The 24,443-nt window shown below is 26.6% G+C and overlaps 6 protein-coding genes across 8 annotated transcripts in view; 2 read left to right on the forward strand and 4 right to left on the reverse strand.

Annotated features, from left to right (window-relative positions):
• LOC126843453 (TNF receptor-associated factor 6) overlaps positions 1-24,443 on the forward strand; it is an 81,949-nt gene that overhangs the window by 49,154 nt on the left and 8,352 nt on the right. The window contains exon 1 of one of the 2 annotated variants that reach the window (XM_050581006.1): positions 1,501-1,504. The exons of the other annotated variant lie outside the window; for it this stretch is intronic. The gene's annotated coding sequence lies outside the window, so the exon portion shown is untranslated. Of the gene's footprint in view, positions 1-1,500; positions 1,505-24,443 lie in introns of those variants that run through there. 2 annotated transcript variants of the gene reach the window in all.
• Positions 1,174-4,398, reverse strand: LOC126843451 (ruvB-like helicase 1). Its single transcript, XM_050581001.1, has 8 exons — positions 4,109-4,398; positions 3,776-3,904; positions 3,131-3,305; positions 2,322-2,524; positions 2,079-2,247; positions 1,797-1,995; positions 1,521-1,715; positions 1,174-1,460 (listed from the first exon to the last, which is right to left on the reverse strand). The coding sequence occupies exons 1-8, from the start codon at positions 4,247-4,249 to the stop codon at positions 1,301-1,303; spliced, it is 1,371 nt and encodes a 456-aa protein (XP_050436958.1). The 5' UTR covers positions 4,250-4,398; the 3' UTR covers positions 1,174-1,300.
• On the forward strand, positions 4,825-8,458 carry LOC126843450 (RNA polymerase II-associated protein 3-like). Its single transcript, XM_050581000.1, has 9 exons — positions 4,825-5,547; positions 5,605-5,715; positions 5,800-5,931; positions 6,427-6,554; positions 6,621-6,813; positions 6,898-7,068; positions 7,129-7,419; positions 7,489-7,681; positions 8,021-8,458. Exons 1-9 carry the CDS (start codon positions 5,422-5,424, stop codon positions 8,104-8,106), a joined length of 1,431 nt encoding a protein of 476 aa, XP_050436957.1. The 5' UTR covers positions 4,825-5,421; the 3' UTR covers positions 8,107-8,458.
• LOC126843465 (transcription factor BTF3 homolog 4) lies at positions 8,454-10,677 on the reverse strand. The gene is made up of 2 exons (XM_050581020.1): positions 9,936-10,677; positions 8,454-8,690 (listed from the first exon to the last, which is right to left on the reverse strand). The coding sequence occupies exon 1, from the start codon at positions 10,479-10,481 to the stop codon at positions 9,942-9,944; it is 540 nt and encodes a 179-aa protein (XP_050436977.1). The 5' UTR covers positions 10,482-10,677; the 3' UTR covers positions 8,454-8,690; positions 9,936-9,941.
• On the reverse strand, positions 12,174-15,855 carry LOC126843443 (exocyst complex component 8). Its single transcript, XM_050580991.1, has 13 exons — positions 15,660-15,855; positions 15,425-15,580; positions 15,139-15,350; positions 14,933-15,075; positions 14,712-14,856; positions 14,381-14,504; positions 14,133-14,313; positions 13,549-13,693; positions 13,309-13,492; positions 13,103-13,233; positions 12,809-13,034; positions 12,543-12,733; positions 12,174-12,471 (listed from the first exon to the last, which is right to left on the reverse strand). Exons 1-13 carry the CDS (start codon positions 15,709-15,711, stop codon positions 12,307-12,309), a joined length of 2,055 nt encoding a protein of 684 aa, XP_050436948.1. The 5' UTR covers positions 15,712-15,855; the 3' UTR covers positions 12,174-12,306.
• On the reverse strand, positions 16,207-24,366 carry LOC126843455 (tetraspanin-33). 2 transcript variants are annotated; one of them, XM_050581008.1, is made up of 7 exons: positions 23,984-24,322; positions 23,702-23,905; positions 19,657-19,830; positions 18,879-19,010; positions 18,735-18,782; positions 18,527-18,643; positions 16,207-17,417 (listed from the first exon to the last, which is right to left on the reverse strand). In XM_050581008.1, the coding sequence occupies exons 1-7, from the start codon at positions 24,077-24,079 to the stop codon at positions 17,346-17,348; spliced, it is 843 nt and encodes a 280-aa protein (XP_050436965.1). In that variant the 5' UTR covers positions 24,080-24,322; the 3' UTR covers positions 16,207-17,345. The 2 variants fall into 2 exon arrangements, with proteins under 2 accessions (XP_050436965.1, XP_050436964.1); XM_050581007.1 differs by lacking the exons at positions 16,207-17,417; positions 18,527-18,643; positions 18,735-18,782; positions 18,879-19,010; positions 19,657-19,830 and adding an exon at positions 21,141-22,141 and having other exon boundaries at positions 23,984-24,366.

Below are 24,443 nucleotides of genomic sequence, written 5' to 3' on the forward strand. Positions count from 1 at the left end.
TACAATAATGTATATTGGACTTTCTATAATGCCGTAATCTGCTATCGGCATCATAAACAACTGATAAGAAACATACGCCAAACGTTATTAATATTTATTATTTACTATTTTCGTTAAAATTAAAAAAATATAATATGTTCTTACTTGATACTTTACCATAGTATTTTGAGTGCATTAGTGCAATTAATTATTAAAGACTAATATCATTATTTAGTATTAATTTTTAAGTAGATAATTGTTTGCTAATAATCATGAATAAAATAATAAAATAGTTACTTTTCAATACTCGTTAGCAATATCTTTATTAATAAAATCAAAAGCTTTGTTTTTCGTCATCTAGTATTTGAATTTGCTCGTCTTTCTACCAAATTAGCTTGTTAAATAATCCATCTTACATTCTACCAATGTCTAATTCGTGTACATAATAATAATTAGAACTTATTCTTAGTATTTTATTATTTGAAGCAACTCCATTGGATATCTAGTGAAAATATTTTAGTAGGATCACTTAGTGGTTGAAGTTCTATGTAAATATAATTTAAAACTTTTTCTTTTATTAAGCAACTTTATCTTTATAGACGGGCGTTTCTGATGATTTGAAGCAAATTAATTTGTACAATACTATTATGTAAACAAATATTTTGTGCATTATTTGTAGTGAATATTAGAATACATTTTGTACACATTTCTGTTGTCTGTTTCAATTGTATTTACAATCAAAATTAAACCAACTGTCACAATTATTCAACATTTTAAGTATTAATATGCATGTTATAATATTTTGTTTTTTTAAAGTATTTAATTCTTTGAGCAGAGTTATTTTGGTTATCAAAGAATTTCAATATAAAACCCTTCAATTGCTGAAATAAGTTTTTTTTTATAAAAAAAAAATATTAAAACTATGTTTTTCAAACTCCTATAGATTATGACGCAATATACTCTGAAATTTATAATTTAATTATACCCTTATTTTGATGCCTCCATAGTTTGGTAGAAATATGTCCCGAGGAGCGCTCAGTTTAACATCAAAATTGTTATCTAATATTGTTGGTAGCCTTTTTTCTATTTTGAATAAATTTATTCAAAATAGAAAAAAGGCCCATCAAAATTTTACCAAACTCAAAATTAGGACCACTAGTGAATATTTATAACTAGAAGATTACAGTTTATAAATTCAATATCATACAGGTTTTTTGTTTATTATTTGAAGTGGAGTATTCACAAATAATTAGTTAAAATATAAAAGAAATAATATGCAAGATGTACTATAAAAAAAAATTAATAAAAATTAGATTGACAATTATTTCATAAATTTATCAGCACGTTTTTTAAGTATTTTTGATGATTCTTTTGCGTGCATAAATAACGAAGTAGTTTCTTCTATATCAGAACGCAATATTGAACTATGCCCATTCAATTTAGCATTTTGTGATGAAGGGGTTAACAGCTGTATGGCATATCTAAAAAAATGATAATAATAACATTAAAATTGTTACAAGTATTAGTTAATAAGCGCTTACCTTAGAGTTGTAGTTGTGCCAACTTCAGCGAGGTAGTGCAATGCATCACTTTCAATGGAATGGCTTTCAGTTTGAGCTCTTAGCTTAAGTATACTTTCCATTTCTTCTCTATTATAAGGAAGTGTCCTTATTATTAATAACCTATCTAGTAAGTCCATTGGAATACCATGAGGAGCTATTATATCTTCAGTTCCTCTATTTCATACAATTTGGAATTATTAATTAATTAAAAATACAGTTATTTAAAAAAGAAAATTATATGTAATCTAATCTAACCTAACTGTACAATGACCTCTATTTGTGGCAAAAATGACAATTGGCGCTATTGTACTCTCCAAAGCTTTGTGTAAATATGTGAATGTTTCCAAATCTAACATGTGTACTTCATCAATAAATAATACACCAGGAACCAACTCGGCAATACCCTGATCAATGTATTTATTAACTACTTTATTAATTTCTTTTCTTAATTTATCTAAAACACCAAACATATAAATTATATTTATACATATTATAAAAAAAATAAAAAATAAAAATAAATTGTTTTTATAATTTTACCTGTAATCTCAGTTTTTTTAGACTTCATAAGTTGACCCATCATAGAGAGTATATCTTGTCCACCTTTTGGCTGTGCATTAGCAACATCCAAGTCATGCAACGTAACATCTTGGATAACTTCTTTTTTTTTGTGAACTTCACCTTTAGGGAGTGGCACATACTCTTCAGCCTGATATCAGGAAACATTTAATTATTTAAGAAAAAAATATATAAATTTAAGTTTTTTAAGCGCTTTAAAATTACCTCTAAATCGTATTCTGTAGCATAACTATCGCTTCTGCCTTGACGTTTAACAGCTCCACTATTAGCTTCAATGTAAATAACATCGCCAGTTTCAACTTTTTCCTTTTGCAAAGATTCATAAATTGTTGGATCAAGCTTTAATTGTTTGGTTCCTTTGGCTGTCTTAAGTCCAACAATTACATGTGAAACTGTTTTAGAATAACCTATAACCAACAGTTCATTAACATTCACTACTAAAGTGTCATTTAATTACAGCAAATAGCAGCCTTTTAAGCATATTGATAATATATGTATGCTTTGAATTTTACTTAAACAGTACTATTGACAAAAATTTAGACAATATGTTGAATGCAATACTAACCCTAATAGTGTAAGTACAAAAAATGATAATGATGAAAGTAATGAATATTGTGCCCTCAGTTTAAAGTACTTAAATATATCATTTTATATTTATAAAATGTATATACTGTTATTGTCAATTGTTAATAAATTATTTTACAATTTGCAGCGATGAGGCATGACAGATGTCAAATTTCCAACTCCTAAATAAAGGATTGCATGGTGAACTATTTTTTTTGTTAAATTGTATTGTTGCATTCTCTTGGATGTTATAATAAATAAATTTAGTTTCTAATACACTATTAGGAATATATGATAATGCGAAATTCCAAGGGACAGGCAAGTTTTTACAATTGACAACTAAACTAAAAACAAACAACATTACTAACATTTCACATTCCTTTTTTTTTTGTATAAAACCAAAAAATTGAGTCAGTATAAATTTATCCTAAAAAAAAAAAAATTAGTACCTCCAGCAGTCGAATCTGTTTCAACTGGCGTCATTTCAGTAACCTCGCCTTCATAAACTTCTTTAGTCTCTTTAATACGAAGCCCGATTGCTCGACGGAAATTTTCCATTAACACTTCAGTTTTTTTTATTTCTGAACTATATACTTCAGATCCAACCATTGGACAAAATGGAACCTAGTAACAAAATTGCTATATTAAGCTTTCCAAAATAATTCATTAAATACTAAGGGAATGTATACGGAAAATTATTTTTTAGTGTTTATACATTGGAAGGCAGAAAATTTCAACTTTTTGGAAAGACAAAGGGATTGGTAACTTATTCTTTATAATATATAATATATATAATATAATATAATTGTACAATATATTAATATTAATGTGGAGGTCCATATTTGATGTACAAGTATCGTAGTAAAATAAAAAAGGTTGAAACATTATTTATCCACTTAAGTTTATTATTTTTATTGTTAAAAACAATACCATTAATTTAAATTTCTTAATACAATTTTTTTCTAATTTAACCACACTGTTACTTTGTTTTTCGAAAATTCATTATAATTGTGACTTGATGCTATAAATTATAGTTGTCAAGTAATATATTAATAAAAAAGAACTGTTAAATAAATATTTAACAAAAAACTTACTTTGTTTCCAAGTTCGTGAGCAATGGCAAGAGCTATAGCAGTCTTGCCAGTCCCTGGTGGTCCAGCTATTAATACGGCCCGTCCAGACATCTTCCTAGTTTTTATCATATCAACAACAATTCCAGCTGCCTATTGATAAACATTAATTGTATTATTTAAACTTAAACTATTAAACTGTACTAATATTTTTTAATAATAGTCGTTGAGTTTTAAATGTAGTTGTAGTGCGTAATTTCTGACCAGAAAATAAACCCTTATACTAATATAAAATTAATTTTGCATAATAAAACTGCTTAATCCGAAAAATTCTTTGGGTTTTAACAGTTATTATACCTGTCTTGCATCTTCTTGACCGACCAAGCCTGATGCCATTTTAATCGCTTCACCAAATTCATCGAGCCCTAGACCTTTGACATGACTATGGCTAGATATACGTTGTGTTTTGACAGTACTTTTGACTTCTTCAATTTTCATTTTAATGAATTTTATCTCATTTACATTTAAAAATTAGACCAGTAATAAGAGTAGTTCTGGGCACTGGGCAATAAACAACATTAACAGCTTGTGCATAGAACAACGTAATGTGCGACTTGCGTTACTCCTCGTGACTATAATCAAAACCATGGAAACCCGGTGTTTTACTTTCATCAATTTTTCATGGAATATAAAATACTTGGATCGAATCATGACAAAGTATTTACTTTGTCATGGATCTATTATTCGTTATTGTGTGATTTAAGATAAAAAATAATAGTTATTATCTGATAACATTCTAGGGCATACCCATTGGGCTGAAAGCTGAAGGCATCAATCGGTAATCATTAGGACATATATATATATAATATATATATATATATATATATATATATATATATATATATATATATATATATATATATATAATATGGGGCATATATGTATTATATACATATATGCCCCATAGGGCATAGACATTAAAGATTAAACATAATATACTTTAATACATGTTATAATATGTCTATAGAATAAATCTTGTATTGTAAAGAGAATGTATCTAATAGCAACAAACCCTATTTAATCAATAGACCGCATACACGATTGGATTTAGTAATGTGGTTTAAGACTATAAAAAGTACTATATAATTATATCACAACAACTATACATAATAGTGTTTTTTTAATTTAATCATCACACTGAATATTCATGCAAGTTGCAAACATAAATACCATATACCTGTCTTTATAGGTCTATAGTAAATACTATTTAATAGTATTTCTAGTCATTTTTATAACTTATACGTATAACAATATACAACGTATTAAATATTAAACCGTGCTCGTTCCTCATGGACGAATTATTATACTCTTATAATCTCTCTAGTCTCTATACGAATTTTTACTCTTTGTCTTTACTGTTTTAACTTATCAATTGACAGTTTATTTCGGATGTCTTATCATACAAGTTAACTTGGATCTAGATAGTAGATATAACTTATGTTCATAATTCATATTATTGTAAAACGGATAAAGTATTATACTTTTTAGCTATAAATTCTATGAAATATCGTGTACCGTCAACCGTGTAATGAAAATCATTAACCAATCTGTCGTGTGTTTAATTTAAAAACATATTTTTAATAACTGAGCTTGTACATTTATAAACGGGTATGAATAACCCATTTTTATTAAAACAGCAACTTAAAGAAAATGAAGAGGAATTGTCTAAATATTTGCGTGACATGAAAATTTGGCAAGATAAAATGAAGAGAAAAGATCCTTCAGCATTACCTGAAGTATAAACTACTAATTTAGTTATTCCTTAATTTGTTAATTATTCCTTTTGTTTACAGAAAAATATTGAACAAAAAAAACCCAAAATAAGTCATTCAAATAATTCTAATACTGAAAAACCACAAAAACTATCTTCATATGACTATTCAGCTTGGGAGAAATTTGATGTGGTTGGTTATTACAGACATATAAAATATAAAATATTTATTACTTTTGAAACGTTCAATTAAATGCATAACGTTCATTATTTGTAGGAAAAAGCGTGTGAAGAAATTGACACCAAATGTGAAACGAAAGAACATACAAATAATGTTAAATTGGTTGAAGATTATATTGACAATGAATTACAAACAAAACAATCAAACGCAGTTTATGAAAAAAATCTGGTAGGTATTAACATTAACGTAACCTAGAAATTATCTTTTGATGTGCAATTTAGGAAACAAAATAAGTCTATAAAAATTATATACAATTTGTATTATAAGTTGTACAACGCAGTTTGAGACAATTTCTCAAATGATTGACAGAACAATATATTTATAAATATATGCAGATTGTGGGCTTCCAACTTTTTATAGCTTGTTTAGGATGAATAGACCAAATTTAAGCATTTATGACTTTTATTATACACAAATGATGGATTGGTGTGCGTGTGAAAGACCAAGAGAGTAGTGTGATTATAACTAGTGTTAAGACTTGTAGTATGTAAGTGTTGTGTAAAAATATATATCTTGGTAGGTTATTGCCTAATATTGTACGTCTTATATGATTAATCGTATAGTGTTATGTGCTTTAGTTAAGTCGCACATTTAAAGTTTATAATTTTACTAATAGTAGTAATAAACAATGAATCTAGTATAATATAACATAAATCTTTTCAGGGCAATGCTTTGGTTCAAAAACAAAAATGGTCTGAGGCTATATTGAGATACACAAGAGCAATAGAGTATTATGATAGAGATCCTGTTTTTTATGCAAATCGAGCATTGTGTTACCTTAAGACTAAAGAGTAAATATTACTTTGTCATATAATTTTTTTAACAAAAACTTAATTATTATTATTTCTTTTTTTTAGATTTAAAAAGGCAATTAGTGATTGTTTTCTCTCTCTTAAGTTAGACAACACATATGTTAAAGCATATCAGAGGCGAAGTGCAGCATACACATCTTTGAATATGTACACAGAAGCTAAAAGTGACCTGTATGAAGTAATAAAATTGGAACCAAATAATAAGGAGGCAAAACTTGAAATAGAAAAGCTTAACAAAGTTAGCATGAAAACTATTTTTTAGTATCACTACTTAAAGTTTTGACAAATGATTTACTTTTTAAAGTTTACGTCATTTGTTTAGGCAGAATCACAAAAATCTGAAATAAAAACTAAATTTCCTATTACAAAAAAGGAATCTAAATTATTTAGTGAATTAGAAAATTCAACAAAAACGGTGTCTCCCAAGTGGCCTTTAAGAATGCATTACAAACAAGTGTTTTCTGTTCAAAAGCCTCCTCATTTAAGATCAAAAGTATGAAGAATTTTAAAAAAATATTTTGCTGAGAAATAAATTAATAATATTCTTTTATAGAAACCATTATTAAAACCTAAAATAAAAGATACACAAGTGGAGGAGCAAGACAATGGCGACAATATGAAGTTACTTCAAAACACATTACAAGAAGTTCTATCAGGTGTCAAAAAGGAATCGAAAATATTTCCAAATAAATCTGTTGATCCAATAGGAAAGAGAGGTTCTCTTGTGTCTGAAGAAGTTTCTTTTGATTTAAACATACCACCTCCACCTAAGACTTATGTTCAGTTAAAACAAGATTGGGCATCTTTACAATCCAATTCAAAGCTATTATTTCAGTACCTAAAAGTAATAATTTTACTCTTTAATGTCAAATTTTGATTCATAATAAATTCATTTTAATCAAATTATGTTTAGCAAATTCCTGGAAAACGCTTACCTTTCATTGTACAAAATTCTATGGATAATGATTTATTTGTGGATATATTACAAGTCCTTAATTCAGAATTTGTTAGTAATCAATGTAATGTACTTGATTATTTGATTGGTATTAGTGAATTACCAAGACTGCAAATGTTATTAATGTTTTGTTCAGCAGATCAGTTATCATGTGAGTATGCATTGAAATAACTTTTAGTATCGAGTACTTATCACATTCAAATTACTTGACTTCTGTGGTCGCCAATTATGTACTAAAATAAGAGTGTACTTATATCAAATAGTACAACTTGGTCATTAGTTTTATTTAATTTATGTAGTAGAGTATAATTTACATTACATTAGTTTGTTATTATAACATAAAAAATATTTTTATTTCAGATGATTGTTATCTTTATATTTTTTTGTTATGTATTAACATGCATACTTATATTAGCTAAAAAGGAACATTTTATGGTGATGCCTTTAGAATATGAATTATGTTTCTAAAATAAATATAAATATTTTTCAGGTTTACATAGTTTACTCAAATACGCATCAAAATCCAACACACCAAATCACATAATGAAACAACTTAAGAGATCCTTTGGAATATAAAATTTATTATTTATTGATCATATAATTATTTTATTATTAAAATGTAGCCAAAAGAGCTTCAAACCAGCAATATTTATTTTTTAGAGGTTAAAGTTGTTTAAAAGAAAATAACCTTATATGTGTACCTCAAATAAAGAATTTTGTTAATTATTTAAATTTGGTATTTATTGACTGTACAGTACGTACAGTGACAATAAACTTATACCAGAACAGAAACAATTGCTTAAAAGCTAGTAGAGTGGGAGGAATATTACTAAGAAAAAAACTACGCATAAAAATTAGGAAGGCCACAATACAGATTGTGTACTCGCCTCAATGTTATATGTTGATACCATTAAAATAAAACATTAAAGTAATAATATATTTTATTTATACTTAGCATAAAGTACAACATAAACAAAATATATTTGATATACAGGTTAATGAAGTATATGTTTTTTTTAATTTACAGTTTTAAATTCATTTCTGAATTAAACAACTATTGTTTTTATTTTGTAATCAAAGTATTATGTTTATGGTTACTACAGAAAAAATAAAATATTTTTTTGTAAGTCATTTTCATTTTTTTTGTTTTCGTCACCAATCTGAAAATAAAAATTATAAATGTTATTTTCTTGTTAAGAATAAATAAAAACAGATAGGTAAGACATGATTTAATTTAAATTATTGCATTTAACTACAATTCTAAGTTCATACTAATTGGAGAATAGATAACTTAAATTTGCATTCAATTTCTTAACTGGTGACTGCCAGTCCACCCTATTAAGTGTTAATTATATTTTGTATTATTTTATGTTTACATTTTTACCATTTGGTTTGCTTTAAAACGTAAGTTATGGTCTTTGTGTTAATATAATTTTATAGTAGGATGATTAAAAAAAAACAGAAGTATATCAAAAATGATGTAAAATACATAGTGTGAAAATTCTTAATTGGACAATTTATATCCTATAACATACTTGTATGCTGAACCCACAATATTTTTTTTTATGTCACATTGGATCATTGCTGTTTGCATGGTTTTTTATGATTTTCATCAAACTATAGGATCTTTGTAAGTTTTATAAAAGGTGAATATTTTGTAAAGCATAATAACCATTATTATATAATAATGCCATCATGATAATTAATATATGCCAATGTCAAGAAAATATATTAAAAAATGATATAAATATTTTTAAGTTAGAGCTTGTAAACAAATTTTATTATACACATCAAACACTAAATAATCCCACATAGTTGATTATAAAAAGAAACAAATAGAAATCAAATATATTTTTGATATAGTGTTCAATTATTTAATGTTATTTAGTAAATAAAAACTACATTTTTAAGTATAAAGATACCAGTCCTTGATTCTTTTCTGGGCATGTGCATTAATGTATCAGGATCTAAAATATCAACCTAGTTGCCCAGGTCCATTAACAAATCCAGAAAAAAAAGCAATAAATAAAAATGTTTAGTGCATAGGCTCATAGATAAATTTCTTATTAGTTCTTATTTCCACTTGGGTATAATGTATTTTCAAAAAGGTTAAATTCTTTTTAATTATATAGATGATTAATATCCCAGCATTTAAATTGTATTTACTAACTTGATAAAGTTTTAAAATAGACTAAGACTTTCTGTTAAAGAACTAGTTATTGATAAATATGGGTTTACAATTTACAAAAACACAGGTCTCTATAATAGGGTATAATAATATTTTATGTAATAAACAGTAAATATTCTAAAAAGAAATACAACTTAGTTCTGTAATTAGCAACACTTTAGTAAGAAGTATAACTAATTCATTATTAAATAACATTATAAAATTAATAGAAATTTACCAAAAATTATTCTTTTTTTGAGCTCTCTGGACTTTCTGTCACAGCTTTCTCCGCAACAGCAGGTTTCTCCTCCGATGGTCCTTTAACAACGGCTTCTTCTTTGCTAGCATCATCAAAATTACCGACCAAATCTGGTACTTCATCATCATCTTCAATTAATGATTTTCCAATAAGGTTGTTACTAGCAAACCCACTAGCATAACGCTTCAACTGTCCAATTTCTTCGTGACCCAGCTGATTTAAAATGCCAGGCAATAATTCAGACATTGACTTTGTATCTCCATGCCCTGTAATAGCAAATGTGTTTGCGGCAAGAGAAGCTTGTGCTTTTGGATTGTTGAAGTGTATCACAGTGCCATCGTCTTTGATCATATTTACTTCTTCAATACCGGGTATCGTGTTGACAGCCAATTTTTTCAAAGTGCTCTGTAGTTTTTTGTCGTCGGTAGCCGCGGTCGTGTGAACAACCTTCTTCTTTCTCCTCGGGGTACCTTTGCCGCCTATTCTTACTTGGTCGCCAAGTTTTTTCAATTTTTCTGCGTTCATTGTGAAAGTCTTACGAATTACTGTGAGTAAACAGCAAGCAAATTATAACGACGGTCAGTTATATTAACTACCAATAAAAATTAAAAAATACTTAAGATTTAAAATTTACTTTTATAGACTTAACCTGAAGTTAAACACAAAGAGAATTCGCTTAGTGCGAACATGTGACTTCGGAGTTTGATCAACAAAATGGTAGGCTAGTAGAGTTAAGAGTAGAGCCGATCTCGGCAAAAAAAAACAAGGTGTAACAGCATTATATGATAACCGCAAAATGGCTCTCAATTCCAGGCGGCCATTATGCGTATTTCTATAGAGCCCAACCCGGCGACCATATTGTAAGAAGCAATACAACAAGTTGCCGACATACCTAGTTCATTTTGTTATGGATCCAATCACATCATGGTCCTTCGTCGAACGACGAACTGTAGTATTAACTTTCGGTTGTCCTCGGTATTTTTCGTCGGTTGAAATTAGTTCAACCATGGTATAACTACCGGTTACCTGTATCAATACACCCCCTTTTTTAAAAAAAAAAAATGTATTCACTAGAATTATGGTGTATATTTTTTATGGTTTCGATTTCTATAACACAATTTACTTTTACAGGATACGGATAAAATGAAATCTTATTTTTGATAATGGTTATGACTCATATGCACTTAAGAGAAATAAATGTAGGAAGGAAGTGTATTTACAAACCATACGAATAATACATTGTCTTAGAATGTTTTTTTAACTGTTGTCATTATTAACAATAAGATGGCTAATCTGTTAATGCATTATAGTGTAAATTTTATGAAATTGTATGTAAGAGTTTCGAATTGAAAATAAAATATAAAGACTAAAAACTTAAATAAATCAAAATCTTAGTTCAGTAACTTTTCATAGGTAGGCAAAATATAGAATTATTAACTTTAGCCTGGAAGTATTTTACTTGTAACATTAAAATGTTTAATATAATAAAAAATTAATCCTCTTACTGTTTTAGAACTCATCATTTTTTAATAACTGGCCATCAGCTTTACTGTCGAATATTGAAAAAGTGCTAGGTAATAGTTCTTCAGACATTACCAAAGACTATATCAAACGTCATAATTGATCAATTTTATAAACTTTTTTTTCCTTTTGTGTTATAAATAAAAAATAACATTTTTTTAAATTAGGTGAATCATTTTCAGATGTATCCATGTCTTCAGTTTTTCGCTGACGTTTTGGACTCGTTCTAGAGTCAATCGTCAGAGTGATAATTGCTGTTCTGCGGTCGTGACTTCAAAGTCATTCGTGACAAGGAACAGTGACTATCGCTCTGAGATGAACTTTACAAGACATGGATACAATTGAAAATTATTCATATAATATTTTTTAATCAATGAAAGAATTTGAATCAACGTTGGATTTAGATTTTCAAAATATCCCTGCTGATGTTAAAGGTTGCAAAGACAATGACAAATTATTGTCCTAACCTTGCCTATGGTATTATGACTCTCTTTAAACAATCATACGTGGCACTTGTAATATTTTTGGCACTTCTCAAATGGTGGATAATGGCGAATCAACGAGGTTGGACGTTTATTTTGTTAGACACTGTAATTTTTTTAATTTATATTTATACAAATATTGAATAGATAATAGCGGTTATAAAAATAAATTATAGTATATTATAAAAATATTTATAACTAATAAATTATATTTTAAGATTATTATTAAACATATTTATAGCACAAAAAAAAATTGGAAAAAAATTTAAAATACAGTAAATAAATAGCCACTTTTGTTTAACGAATATTAAGGTACTAGTATACTAGCAATATTCCTTGAATTTATTTTAAATATATCCAGTTATATTTTGTGTGGGAATGACACCAAATTCAGATTTCAAGCGGCTATAGATGTTTGATTTAGTATTACCAGTAGACTCAGAATAAACTTTGGAACACTGCCCCAAAAATATGTCCAGAATAAATCTTGCATTAGTCGTGATAATATTTATCTAGAGTGAAAACAAATACATCATAATTATACACGAATACTTTCTTACTGTTTTTATTTTGTATAGCTTACATCATTGACAAAATTTTTGTTTTTTATCGAGTTTTGAATAAAACCACAATGAGCCGCAAATACTTCGTAAAGGAGTTGATCTATTACATTAGATAAGTCTGGAGTATTTAACACTAGACAATCATTCAATAATAACAAATATGAACGTGTAAATATTATTGTATTGTGTGTCAGCATTATCCATGAGTCCCCTTAAAAAAAAAAATGTCCAGTTTAGTTCATTTTTCAAAATGTTTGTAATAACTTATGTTACATATCTTACACACCTTTGCTATACGACTCTATATTTGAAAATCCATATTGCCTATACTCTTCAATAAGTTTATCTCTTTGTTGTTTAGTTTTTAAATTATATGGTTTCCATTTGTCTTCTGAAAATCGTATCTTAATTACTTCAATGGTTTTAACTTTTACGTCATTAATAGTTTTCGTCAATGGACTTCTAAGTTGACCATTTATTTGAAATTGCACATCTATTCCATATTCACATAACTACAAAAGGAAATACAATTTAACAAAATAATGATTACTTGCAAAAACACATTTTAAAGTATAATTACCTCTTGACTATTTGTATGCAACACTTTTATACATTCAGCTAAATTAGTTAAAGATGTTTGGGGCACAAACATTTGTTTAATTAAGATCATCATAAAATCATTAACTTCTTGTATGATCCATAAAATGAAGGCTAGATATAGAATAATTCAACCGAAGTCCATGTTAAAAAAGGAATTATAGAATTTCTAATGTACAATAAAATTACCTGATGAACATTCTGGACTGTTAGGGAAAGCCTTGATCAAGAATTCATGAGTAATTTCTATTGTAGTCCCAAAAAAAGCCATAGAGTACTTTTTGACAAATGTAAGCATTGCTCCATCACGTTTTACATATTGAAGTTGAGATTTTAAAAGATTTGAACAGACTTTCAAAAACAAATCACATGCCTAAAATAAATTGTGTACATCATAATAGTTATACAAAAATAACCATTTTTATATACTTGTGAAGATTTATCCAATTGATTTAAAATTCTGACCGCTCTCCTAGCCGCTCTTAAACCACCTTTGTGAGATTTATCTGGAGAAACTTGAAGCTCTTTAGTTAATGCCAAAGTCAATGCATGAATTCTTTCTTCCAGTTTAATTCTAAGAGTACAATATTATTGTTATTATTAACCTCTCCAAAACCTTTACTACTTGACTAGAAAATAAGCAGTATTTTAATAAGCAGTAAGCAGCAATTTGCGATGCATTTCCAGAGTTATTGAATTATTGAAATTAATAACTAATTTTGATTTTGTAAGATTTATTCCTTGTTTTCATGAATAAGAGAACCAAGTATGCAAAACGAATTATAGTTATTATTGTTAACAGCTAATTATTATTAGGCTCTTCTCATTTAATCTAAAAATATCTAAATAAAAAAACTTGTTTAACTTTTCAACCTAACCTTCTCTTTCTTACTATTGTCTTTAATTTTTTTATATCAACATCATTGTGCATAATGTGTGAATCATTTTTGATTTGTAAATCATACAAATAATATAGTTACTTAAAACATAATACTGTAATGTTTTAAACATACTTAGTTTCTTGTTCAACAGTTGTTGATATCTCACAAGTGTTTTCTGTCAAATAATGTTTAGCTTTATTAATCAATGAATTGGCGTCTTCAAAATGTCTCTGAGCAATTAATACATCTAAGTCATCAGCTAAATCTACTATCCATTCAGGTATTTCTATTTCTGGAGTTTCAAAATCATATGCTATAGTAAAAATAAAAAAACATCAAAAAGTTTAACAAATTAACTATATGTACTAAAGTGAACTTACAGTTTTGAACATGTTGAATTGAGTCCATTCTTTGAAGTGTTTTTTGTTCAACAGTGCTCTTTGTTTTATTTTCCAAGGATACTTGCGACTTTTTAGCAGCTTCGAATTTCGACAACCAATCATTCTATTAAAAAATTATGGTGTATTATAAATGTATTTGCTTACAGTAAACACATGGATCAGAGATGTTTTTTTAAGTTTAATGCTCCGAAGCTATTAATTTTGCAAGCTTGCCTCTCAAAAAAAAAACGAGATTTTTTACCAATCCATATTTAAGAAGTTTTTAAGAGGTAAATACTTCTTAGTATAAAATTATAAAAAAAAAACAAACCTTCAATCCTGTGTTAGGTGCCTGGAATACTCTAGTATCAGGAAACGCAAGTAATTTAAACGAGTTTTTGATGTCTTTAATGTTTACAACAGCTAAATTGCGTAAGTCATACATCGACTGAAATCTATACTTCGCTGGACCACGTCTAAATTTTAATTTATTAAATTATTTTTTTAAATTATACATTTGAAAAAGACAAATAAAAATAAATAATATATTACCTGCTAGACATCCAACTAGCAACAATACATATATCGGTGAAAAGATAGCAATGAATCCTTTGAACAGGTGTGTTTTCTATTGGATCCAATTCTAATAAATCACCTTCGTGTAAGCATTTACGATCAGGAACATCAACCAAATTCTACAAGTTAATTTTACAAAGTTTACATCTAGTAATATGATAGGTTTCCAGCACAATACTAACTTCACAATTTTCTACCCTTTCCATTATATTTAATAATTTTTGAAGTCTTTTTTCTTCAATAAGATTATCTGTTTTAGCACTATGTTCACCATTAAACTTTTTCTCTGAGTTAGATATTTGATCGGTTACTATTGAAGAACTGGCTAAAGAGGTCAATAGAGATGATTGTTCAGTTAATAAATGTGATAGTTGATACATTTCACCTTCTAAATCTAGAATATCAAAATAGCTATTATTAAATATGAATTTCAATATAATTATAACTATAATATATAAACTATATTACTGGATATTTCTTTAGCAGTATCTATAAACTGGGTGTAGTTATAAAAAACATTTTTTTTCAGTAAATTATTAATTTGTTCGCCTAGTGATTGAACATTGACTTTTTGCTGTAATAACTCTTCAGAACCCATACACCTTTGTGATAGTTCTTTTACATCTGGAATATAATCAAAATTCTAAAATAAACATAATACTTACATTTCTTGAAAATAAATATCTGTTTTTTTATAGCATACATTTTTCGGGGTAATAATTTTCATTGCCAATGTTTTTTATCAACGATTCCATATTTTTTCAATTGCACTTAACTTTATGAAAATAAAAATTAATTTGCATAATTTAATGAATTCGTTACTAAATTTATTTAATTATAAATAAATAATAAAAAATTAACAATTAACTATTGAAACATGACAAATATTCAGTATCGTCATAATTCATATCTAATTTAGTCATTTAGATTTGATTTGTTATCATTTATGTGATAAACTCTCTACACAGTGCATAATACAGCTGCCATAGCACACATTATGTATCTTATATTTTTTGTCCTCGATAACAAAATAATGACTACACTACAAATTGTTTGGATTTTTAATTTATTAAAAAACACTCATCTCAATTTTCAATATTTAATATTCTCTTTTGACAGTCTCATAAAGGACGGCAACACTGTTAATGGTTAATGTGTGTTTCTAAATATTATAGCTTTTAATAACTACTATTGGTCTTGTCCGGTATAATATATTTAGTTCAAATTGTCTTGCAAATAAAAAAAGCAGCTTTAAAAAAAAATGTCTATTTCAATATATTTTGGACATGTTATATAGGTAAATTATAAATTTGCCAAGTGCCATGTATAAAAATATCCAGTCTAACCCAAACTTATGGACTATAACTGAACAAATGAGGTACAAAATATTAATAATACATAACACTATCATATAATATACATAATATTATAATATAATTTTACGTCAACCATCTCAAGATGGCAGTGTTAGGCCTTCAAGGCTCGTTAAATGATGACAAATTTAAGTAAAAAATATGTACTACAACTAAATTATTAATTCAATAGGCAATATAAATATAAAAAAAATCAATGGAATAGATAAATCTAGTTTACAAAATATAGACATTATATAATATTTAATTAAGAACTTATATAACCTAATTTTTTTTGAATGCATTAGCATTGAATTTAAAAAAAAAATAATAAATGAAAAAGATAAAGATAAATTGTATTGCTTTGATAAACTTGTAGATCAGTACAAAAGTTTTGATACATGTGTGTTATTACTAAAGCCCACAGTAGCAACAATTTTTTTTTATCTTTTTCATAAAGTCCAAGACAAAACTTTGATAAAATAAAATATGAACTATTATTTATATTAATGCAAAACTTTGGTAGAGTAAACATAAAAAAAAATGATGCAAAGGAACATAATATTAGAGATTAAATTATAACATATTATAAAAGACTTAAATCATTAGTTAAAACAAGTATTTTTAACTATCTGAATGTGGTAGTTGTCTAAATGCAAGAAAATTCAGTATGCACATTTTTTATGTGGACATATTTAAACTTATAACTAAATTATTATGTATACAGGATATGCAATTTCATTATATATAGCATCAAACATCATTCTGAAATAAAAGATAAGCACTTAAATGAAGTAAACACCATAATATTTATACATAAAAAAAAATAATAAGTAGTAGTATTGAACAATTCAGAAGTAGTCAAATTTACATTTTAACATAGGTTATATACAAATTATATATATGTATATTATTGTAAAACAATTTTTTTTGTTGACAATTATTGTTTCATTATGGTCTATGGATGAATAATGAATTAATTTTTGAAACTTGCAAAGCTTAAACTTTTACTTAGCTTTCCATACATTAATTATTTTTCAAGAAGCCCATCTGGATTTTTGTAAATCGATTTGACCTTCTAATGTTTTTGCTAAGTTAATAATAAGAAGCTATAAATGACAAAAAATATATATTAGTCACAGTCATAACAAACATAAGACATTTTATGAAGTTCAAAATCAGTTAACATAAGCGCGTTTTGGAACTTTTTTGCTGGTTTTACCAACTCGGCCATACGTCCTTCTATTTTATCTTAAAATAACTGCAATTTTGAAGTTTTTCTTTTTGAACAAATTTGTATTTATGTTATTTTTAAAAATAATATGAGCTCTGGATAAAAAAAAAATTCCCAAAATAAAAAATTACAAAATTACAATTATTTTAAAAGAAAATAGTTGTAATTTTGTAGTTTTTTTTAAAAAATAAAGAAAAAAAAATAAGAGGACGTACGACCGAATCCGTAATGTGAAAGTGTGTTTATGCTCAACGTCACCAGTTTGACACTCGATTACGGGGGTTCCGTTTGCTGGGCAAGAAATCATCCAGTAAAAAGGAACTACCACCCCTCTATATGGTAATGGCCTGACAACCTGTCTCGGATAACAAATTTGTCTAGAAACCATTTTATGAAGCAGCGTTAGGCCTCCAATGCCCGTTAGATTACATGATGATGATTAAGAGAAAATGTGTGTCTTACGTTAAATTGATCATGCTGTACTATATACCAACTGAAATTTACCTTTTCATACTTATATCTATGTATACATTCTACTCTACTATTAGAGAGCTTTAAAAATTAATTTTAACCAAGGAAGATTTGCAGACATCCTCACTATATCTTCTCTCCCAGCCAGGAAAATTTTAAAAGAAAAAATTATTTCACCCTTGAAAAGGCATGCGTACGGCTATTTATTTAGAGAGTACAATATGAGCAATACTTGACAAAAGTAATTGTTCTATCGCAGATTTTAGCTACACCAACTTGTTGGGTAACTAGATTATCATTAGTAGGTAATACTTGCTTTTAAATTTATATATTTTTCTATTAGCAGTAGACTTTAGCAATTTTGAAAATATTTAATATTTTTGTATAAAAAGCCTATTCCTCTCTCAGGCAAAGGAATAACGACTGATACCAGGTAGCACATATGTTGAAAAATCCTATGTGGTGGCAGCAGTGACTAATATAAGCTAAAAGAATTGAGTATCTTGTACTTACTTGAGATAACGCTACTCCTAAAGCTACACCTGCAATAGTGTAAAGGTTTCTTTCAGCCCATATACGGATAACTTCAATACATCCACTTGTCCATACTCGTTTACTTGCTTCAGCGACCTTGTATAGAATTAAAAAAATTAATGGTCTTAGGGTAAAAAATAAACATTTATATGAATAACTAATGTAAATGTTTATAAATCAAACTTACAGAGCTGTCTTGCGCACCATATCCACACATGACATTAACAAGTCCTTTCTAAATATAAAACAAAATATGAGTGGTTGAAAAATATTATTAACTATCTACCATTTTAATAAAAAAAAATATATATATATATATATATATACGTACCGAAATATCTGACGCATTAATACAGCACGAATATGGAACACCACATTTCTCAACACTTGGTGAAGTACAATTGAAATATTCATTTTTTGACCAATCTATGTACCCTTCAGAACTAAGTCCACAACATTGAAACTAAGATAATATAAAATATAAATAGGTGATAAATATTAAATAACAACAGTTAGATGTAATTAGTTGTTTAAAGCAAAATGACAAAACTAGTCTTCAATTAAAATAAAATTGGTAATTTTTTATTAGCAACCTATTAGAAAAAATTCCGTGGAAATTACAAATTGGCTAAAAAAGTAATACACCAATTTCCTACGCTTGTGGAACAAAAACAACTGTTAAACACATACTTGTTGACTCTAACAACTATAATTACTTATCCACACACACTTTTTAACATCTTAAGATAAATTTTATTTCTCTACCTTTCTTTAACGTTCACTGCTCTTACCTTTATTATTACTTTACTTTACTTCCTCATTTTAACATGTTTAACTATCTGACATTTGTAACCATTATATTTTGTTTTTGTTACACCTCCTAAGTCAAAACAATGTATGTGCTCGTATTTGTATAATAATATACTGTTTATGATTTAGTGATTTAAATGTCTATCAAAACAAATCTTGGTATATAAGTAATTTTCCATTTTTCTTTTATTTCATTCAGAAATCTAAGTACCCTTTTTTTTCAATATTGTTTATTTTTTAAATAACCTAGCTGGCAAACTTAAGTTATTATTTTCAAATAATAATTTTATGTTATTTACTTCTTTTTGAGCAAAATCAATTAAATTTTGTAAATCTGGATCATCACGATATGTGTGAATAATTTTATCTGTAAACGACTCTTCTAAAGTTGCTTGCATATGATGTGGAAAAACAAAACCCAAAATTGCTATTCCCATTTCAAGCAAAAAGAATATTAAAAGACATAGCGAATACTGAAACAAAATGAACACAACATATTATATTAATTAGCAAACTCATAATTTTACTGACTTACAACTAAATGATCAAAAACACAATAAATAATAGTTTCAATACTAACAATATATCTCTATTTACATTTTACAAACATGGTACAAGAAATATTCCACTGTCAAAAACAGACATTCGCCAACAAAACACATCAACACTGCATATTGTAGCTAAATTAATAATAATAATTTGCAAAATTGCTGTTAAATGAAGCAACAATAAATGGCTCTGTATGGAAGTTTTAAGTATATAGCATTATATTATATTGTAACATGGCATTATAACAGACACTGTTTAAGATTATCATTTTATCGAGAACTGGTAATTTTACCAAAATATTATAAGTAAATAAAAAATTATGACACATTATACTAATATGCCTATGAGATAGCTATATTGCTATTAAATCGGACTTTTACTTAAAGTAATCATATTTACTAAACTACCTAGTAAATTTGTACCAACACAGCACAATATTATATAGTTTCATTTGTCACAAGCATTCATAGTCCAGTAAATAACTCGTGCCAAGCTCATTTTTGTATTAAAATACAAACAAAATAATTGTGTTAACACTAATATCTTCGGCATCAGGTATTAATTATTTCTAGTAGTTTTTTTTAAATTTTTCTTGGTGATTTAATTTAATGTTTTTTTTTTTTGTAGAAGGGAAAAAGTAGGTACACATTTTCTACCTTAAACTTTTCAAAATTCAAACACAGCATATTATGACTATTCATCAAAAAATTATATGAATGAGTTTTCAGAACAGCACCAATGATTGTGTACATACAACTTATAATACTATGAAGTAAACAACGTATTCCCTATACATATTTTTTCAACAAAAAAAATATAAAATACTATAAACCACTAATTTTTGTCCTTAGATTGTAAACAAACTTATTAATCCCTTACTTATTAAAATTAATATGTTTTTTCTTAAAAAAACACATGTATCAAATTTTAAAAAGTTTTTTGAGTTGTGGATGTTATGTAGAGCATATAACATCCATAATTGTAAGCTAAACTCAAAACAACTTTTTAAAATTTAATAGATGTGTTTTTTTAAGAAAAAATATATTAATTTTAATAATTAAGAGATTAATAAGTTACATATTAAATATGCTCATATTTAAAGAGACATGTATTAAATAATATACAAATAAGTATCTAATAATATTTTTATGTACATAAAAATTCATATAATTTATACAATTTGCATTCATTAACTTTGTTTAAACAGTTTTATGAAAATAATATAACACAAATTTGATTATGTAACAATTATTTCTTAAAAATATTAAGTTACAATCATTTGATTTATGGTGAATGTCACATATTATCATCAGTTAGTTTAGGAAGAAAATAGTTAAAATAAAAAAACTCCATTTTTTTCACTAATTTTTCAAGAAATATATCGTCTCTCTTTATTGGCACAGTAATACAGTCTTGTTTTGTACAAACGAAAAGATCACACTCTTCTAATCCAGTACAATATAGTTGAATTTGGCATTGAGTAAAATAACTGTGATTTCTTTTTAAGAGAATACAATTGTTTTCTTTGTCATATTGTAAATATGGGATGTTAACTTTTTTGTTTTCTTCATCAAATAATAAACCATCTTTACAAGTGTATGGACATTTTATTTCCAAAAGTTTTTCAATTTTGTTGTCACGAATAATTAAACCATCTGGGCTTGCACACATCCAAGGTTGTTTCTGGTGTACAACCAAACCACATTTGATAACACTCACATTATGTAAGAGCGAATACTTTTTAGATGCAAAATCTTCCATACCTATTCCATACGATACATACTTTAGTCCTTTTCCAGTAATTTTTTTGTTTTGGATAAATCGCATTGCCAACTCCTCATTTTTACCACGCCTAGTACTTATTTGATGAGCTTTTGAACTAGCAGACAATCTGGTTTGTCTACATATTCTCCATATGCTATTATTAGCCTGATCAACTGTACTGTACATTGTATTTAATATTTTATCTCTGTTTACATCAACATTATTTTTATAAAATTCAAGTTGTTTACACTCTATTGGTTTTAAGTTATCAGTGTAGCATGTTCTTAATCTTTGGAGATTTAATAATTCGTCATAGGCATTGAGTTGGTTAAAAATTGTGTCATCGATTTTATTTTTTTCCTTACAAGTAATGGCGTTCTTCTTCTTAACAATATTATTTATTTTCTTGAAGTCTAGTTGACTATCATTACATTTTTTCGTAAAATGAGCAGTAAAATACTTGAAAGGAAACTGCAATAAAATAAGTAATTTTAAGTTATATTGTAAGTTTTCAAAATAATAACTCACCTTTTTACAAGAAGAAGTAAAAAGAAACATTTTATACATTAAAAAAATTAAATATACACAATCTAAATTAAAATTCAAATAAAAAGTAAAATTAGAAATTTAGCAGATATTAATTAAACAAATACTCACTATTTTAAAACCAAGGAGACAGATTTTAACTAGTCGATAATGTTTTGATTAATAATAAATATCTAATATAGATATTTAACTAATACAAATTTAGAGTATATGCCAAATAAATAATAAAATAATATTGCTTAACATAGTAAGGTAATTAAGTAATTAACCTTCAAATTAAATTGTTGAAGAGGAACCAAATAAGTTAGCGCAGAGGGTCGAGTATATAATTTGGGTTAGAGTTTGCTTTTAATTTGAAAGCAACACGTTTTAGCTACTTCATTTAAAACTGATAGTTATTTTAAAAAAATTATGTTACTATTGTTGGACAATAATATCTTTTATGAAAAATATTTATTTTATAGAAATATCAATTTAAAAGATTCTGTAGATTTTGTTTTGCCTATTTTATTTTATATTAATAAACAATAAATGTAATTGGATACTCATCAAGAAATGTACTTTCCATAATTGTCTTTAAAAAAAAAACATTTTTAAGGAATTATCGGAATTAAAATCTTGAAATTAAAAATTAAATAATATTATTAATTTTAAAAAAATGTAATATATGAATTATAGTGTCTAAATGTTCTAATTTTTAACACTAGCACCAGAGAGCTGTACTAAAGAAAACGAGTGGGATATAAGGAAATTTCTCTAAGCCAAATTTTACAATAATAGTAATATTATACTACTACATCTAATGATACAAATTTTAGAACTACTCTTTATATTAAACATAAAAATGAAAAAATACAACTTTAGTAGGTTGTAATTTATATTTTTTTAATAACTGATAAGTAGTCTCAGTTTTTAAAATTATAATTATAATTTATTATTCTATTTGTTTTTTATAGTAATTAAAATTTAGGTATAAGCAAGGGCATGTTTTTTGATACCTTTCACTAAAGTCATGTTAAGGCAATCTATTTTTTTTTAATTAAGTAATTTATTGACTAATTTTTATGATAACTGTTATTTTTTTCATTATATCAGTCTATTAGCTTTTAATAAATAAGGTATTGTACCTTAACTTTTTAAAAATTGCCTTCTCAATTTTACATCAATCTAAAATTAAATGTATTATTTCAAAAGTGGTCCTAGTATGTATACTTAAAATATATGAGTATTCCTCAAATTTGTAATCACTGCTAAACTCTAAACTAGGTACTTACAAATAGTCTTAATTTTTATTATTATAAATATGTACTTTATGGATCCAATAATTAATCATATACAATTACTCCATAGATGTTTTCTTAACACTTTTGGATTTCTTACATATCTTTTCAAAGATATGTAAAGGTATTTATAAATGAAGATAATGAATAACTAACTTTTGATGAATATGATTTGTTAGTTATACTATTGCATTGTAATACTTACAAATTTGAGTAAAGTTGTATTTTCTCGCAACGCACCAATACAACCAGCAAAGCTTACAATGAATATTATCTGACCAGCAATGATTAAAACTAAAGATATATTTAGAATGACATCAGAGAATGTATTTAGCTTAATTGAACCCATAGTATTCCATTTTTCATAAAATGCAAAAGTCCCAGCAGCTACTAATAATCCACCAAATAACTGCGTACAACAATAAAGAAATCTTAGTTATCACAATAACTAAACTTAAGTATTATTCAAATATGAGATGTTACTTACCCAAAATAAAAAGTTAAGTAAAAATATCATATATTTTACGCAAGGGCTGACATACGTAAAATTGTTGACACGTCTGCGATTCATTGCTACAGGCATATCTCTTTCTTAAATGATCCAATTATGAATGTACTCAGATTTTGTTTTTAGTACGTTTAATGCATAGCACAATTAAAACTATAAATCACGAATTTGCTATAGGCAGGAATGTAACTATAAAACCTAAATAAATCTAATTTTATGACTAGACTAGGTCATAATATTTCTAATAGGAAAAATGTAATAATAATTGTCAAGTTCTATGACCAAACGATAAAATGGAAAATTTTCTTTTGTTAATCGTAAAACTGATTACTGAAGAAAGGCTTGTTACTCCGTATTCGCCTACGGGACACGTTTGTGAAACGTTACGAATTGAGTCGTAGCCAAATATATCACAATAATCTTATCAATAAAGCATACC

Source organism: Adelges cooleyi, unplaced genomic scaffold (assembly GCF_023614345.1).
Source record: "Adelges cooleyi isolate 19-005CV unplaced genomic scaffold, UGA_ACOO_1.1 ACOO_flye_CR_arks_rails_tigmint_CR_PRNA_574, whole genome shotgun sequence".
NCBI lineage: Eukaryota > Metazoa > Arthropoda > Insecta > Hemiptera > Adelgidae > Adelges > Adelges cooleyi.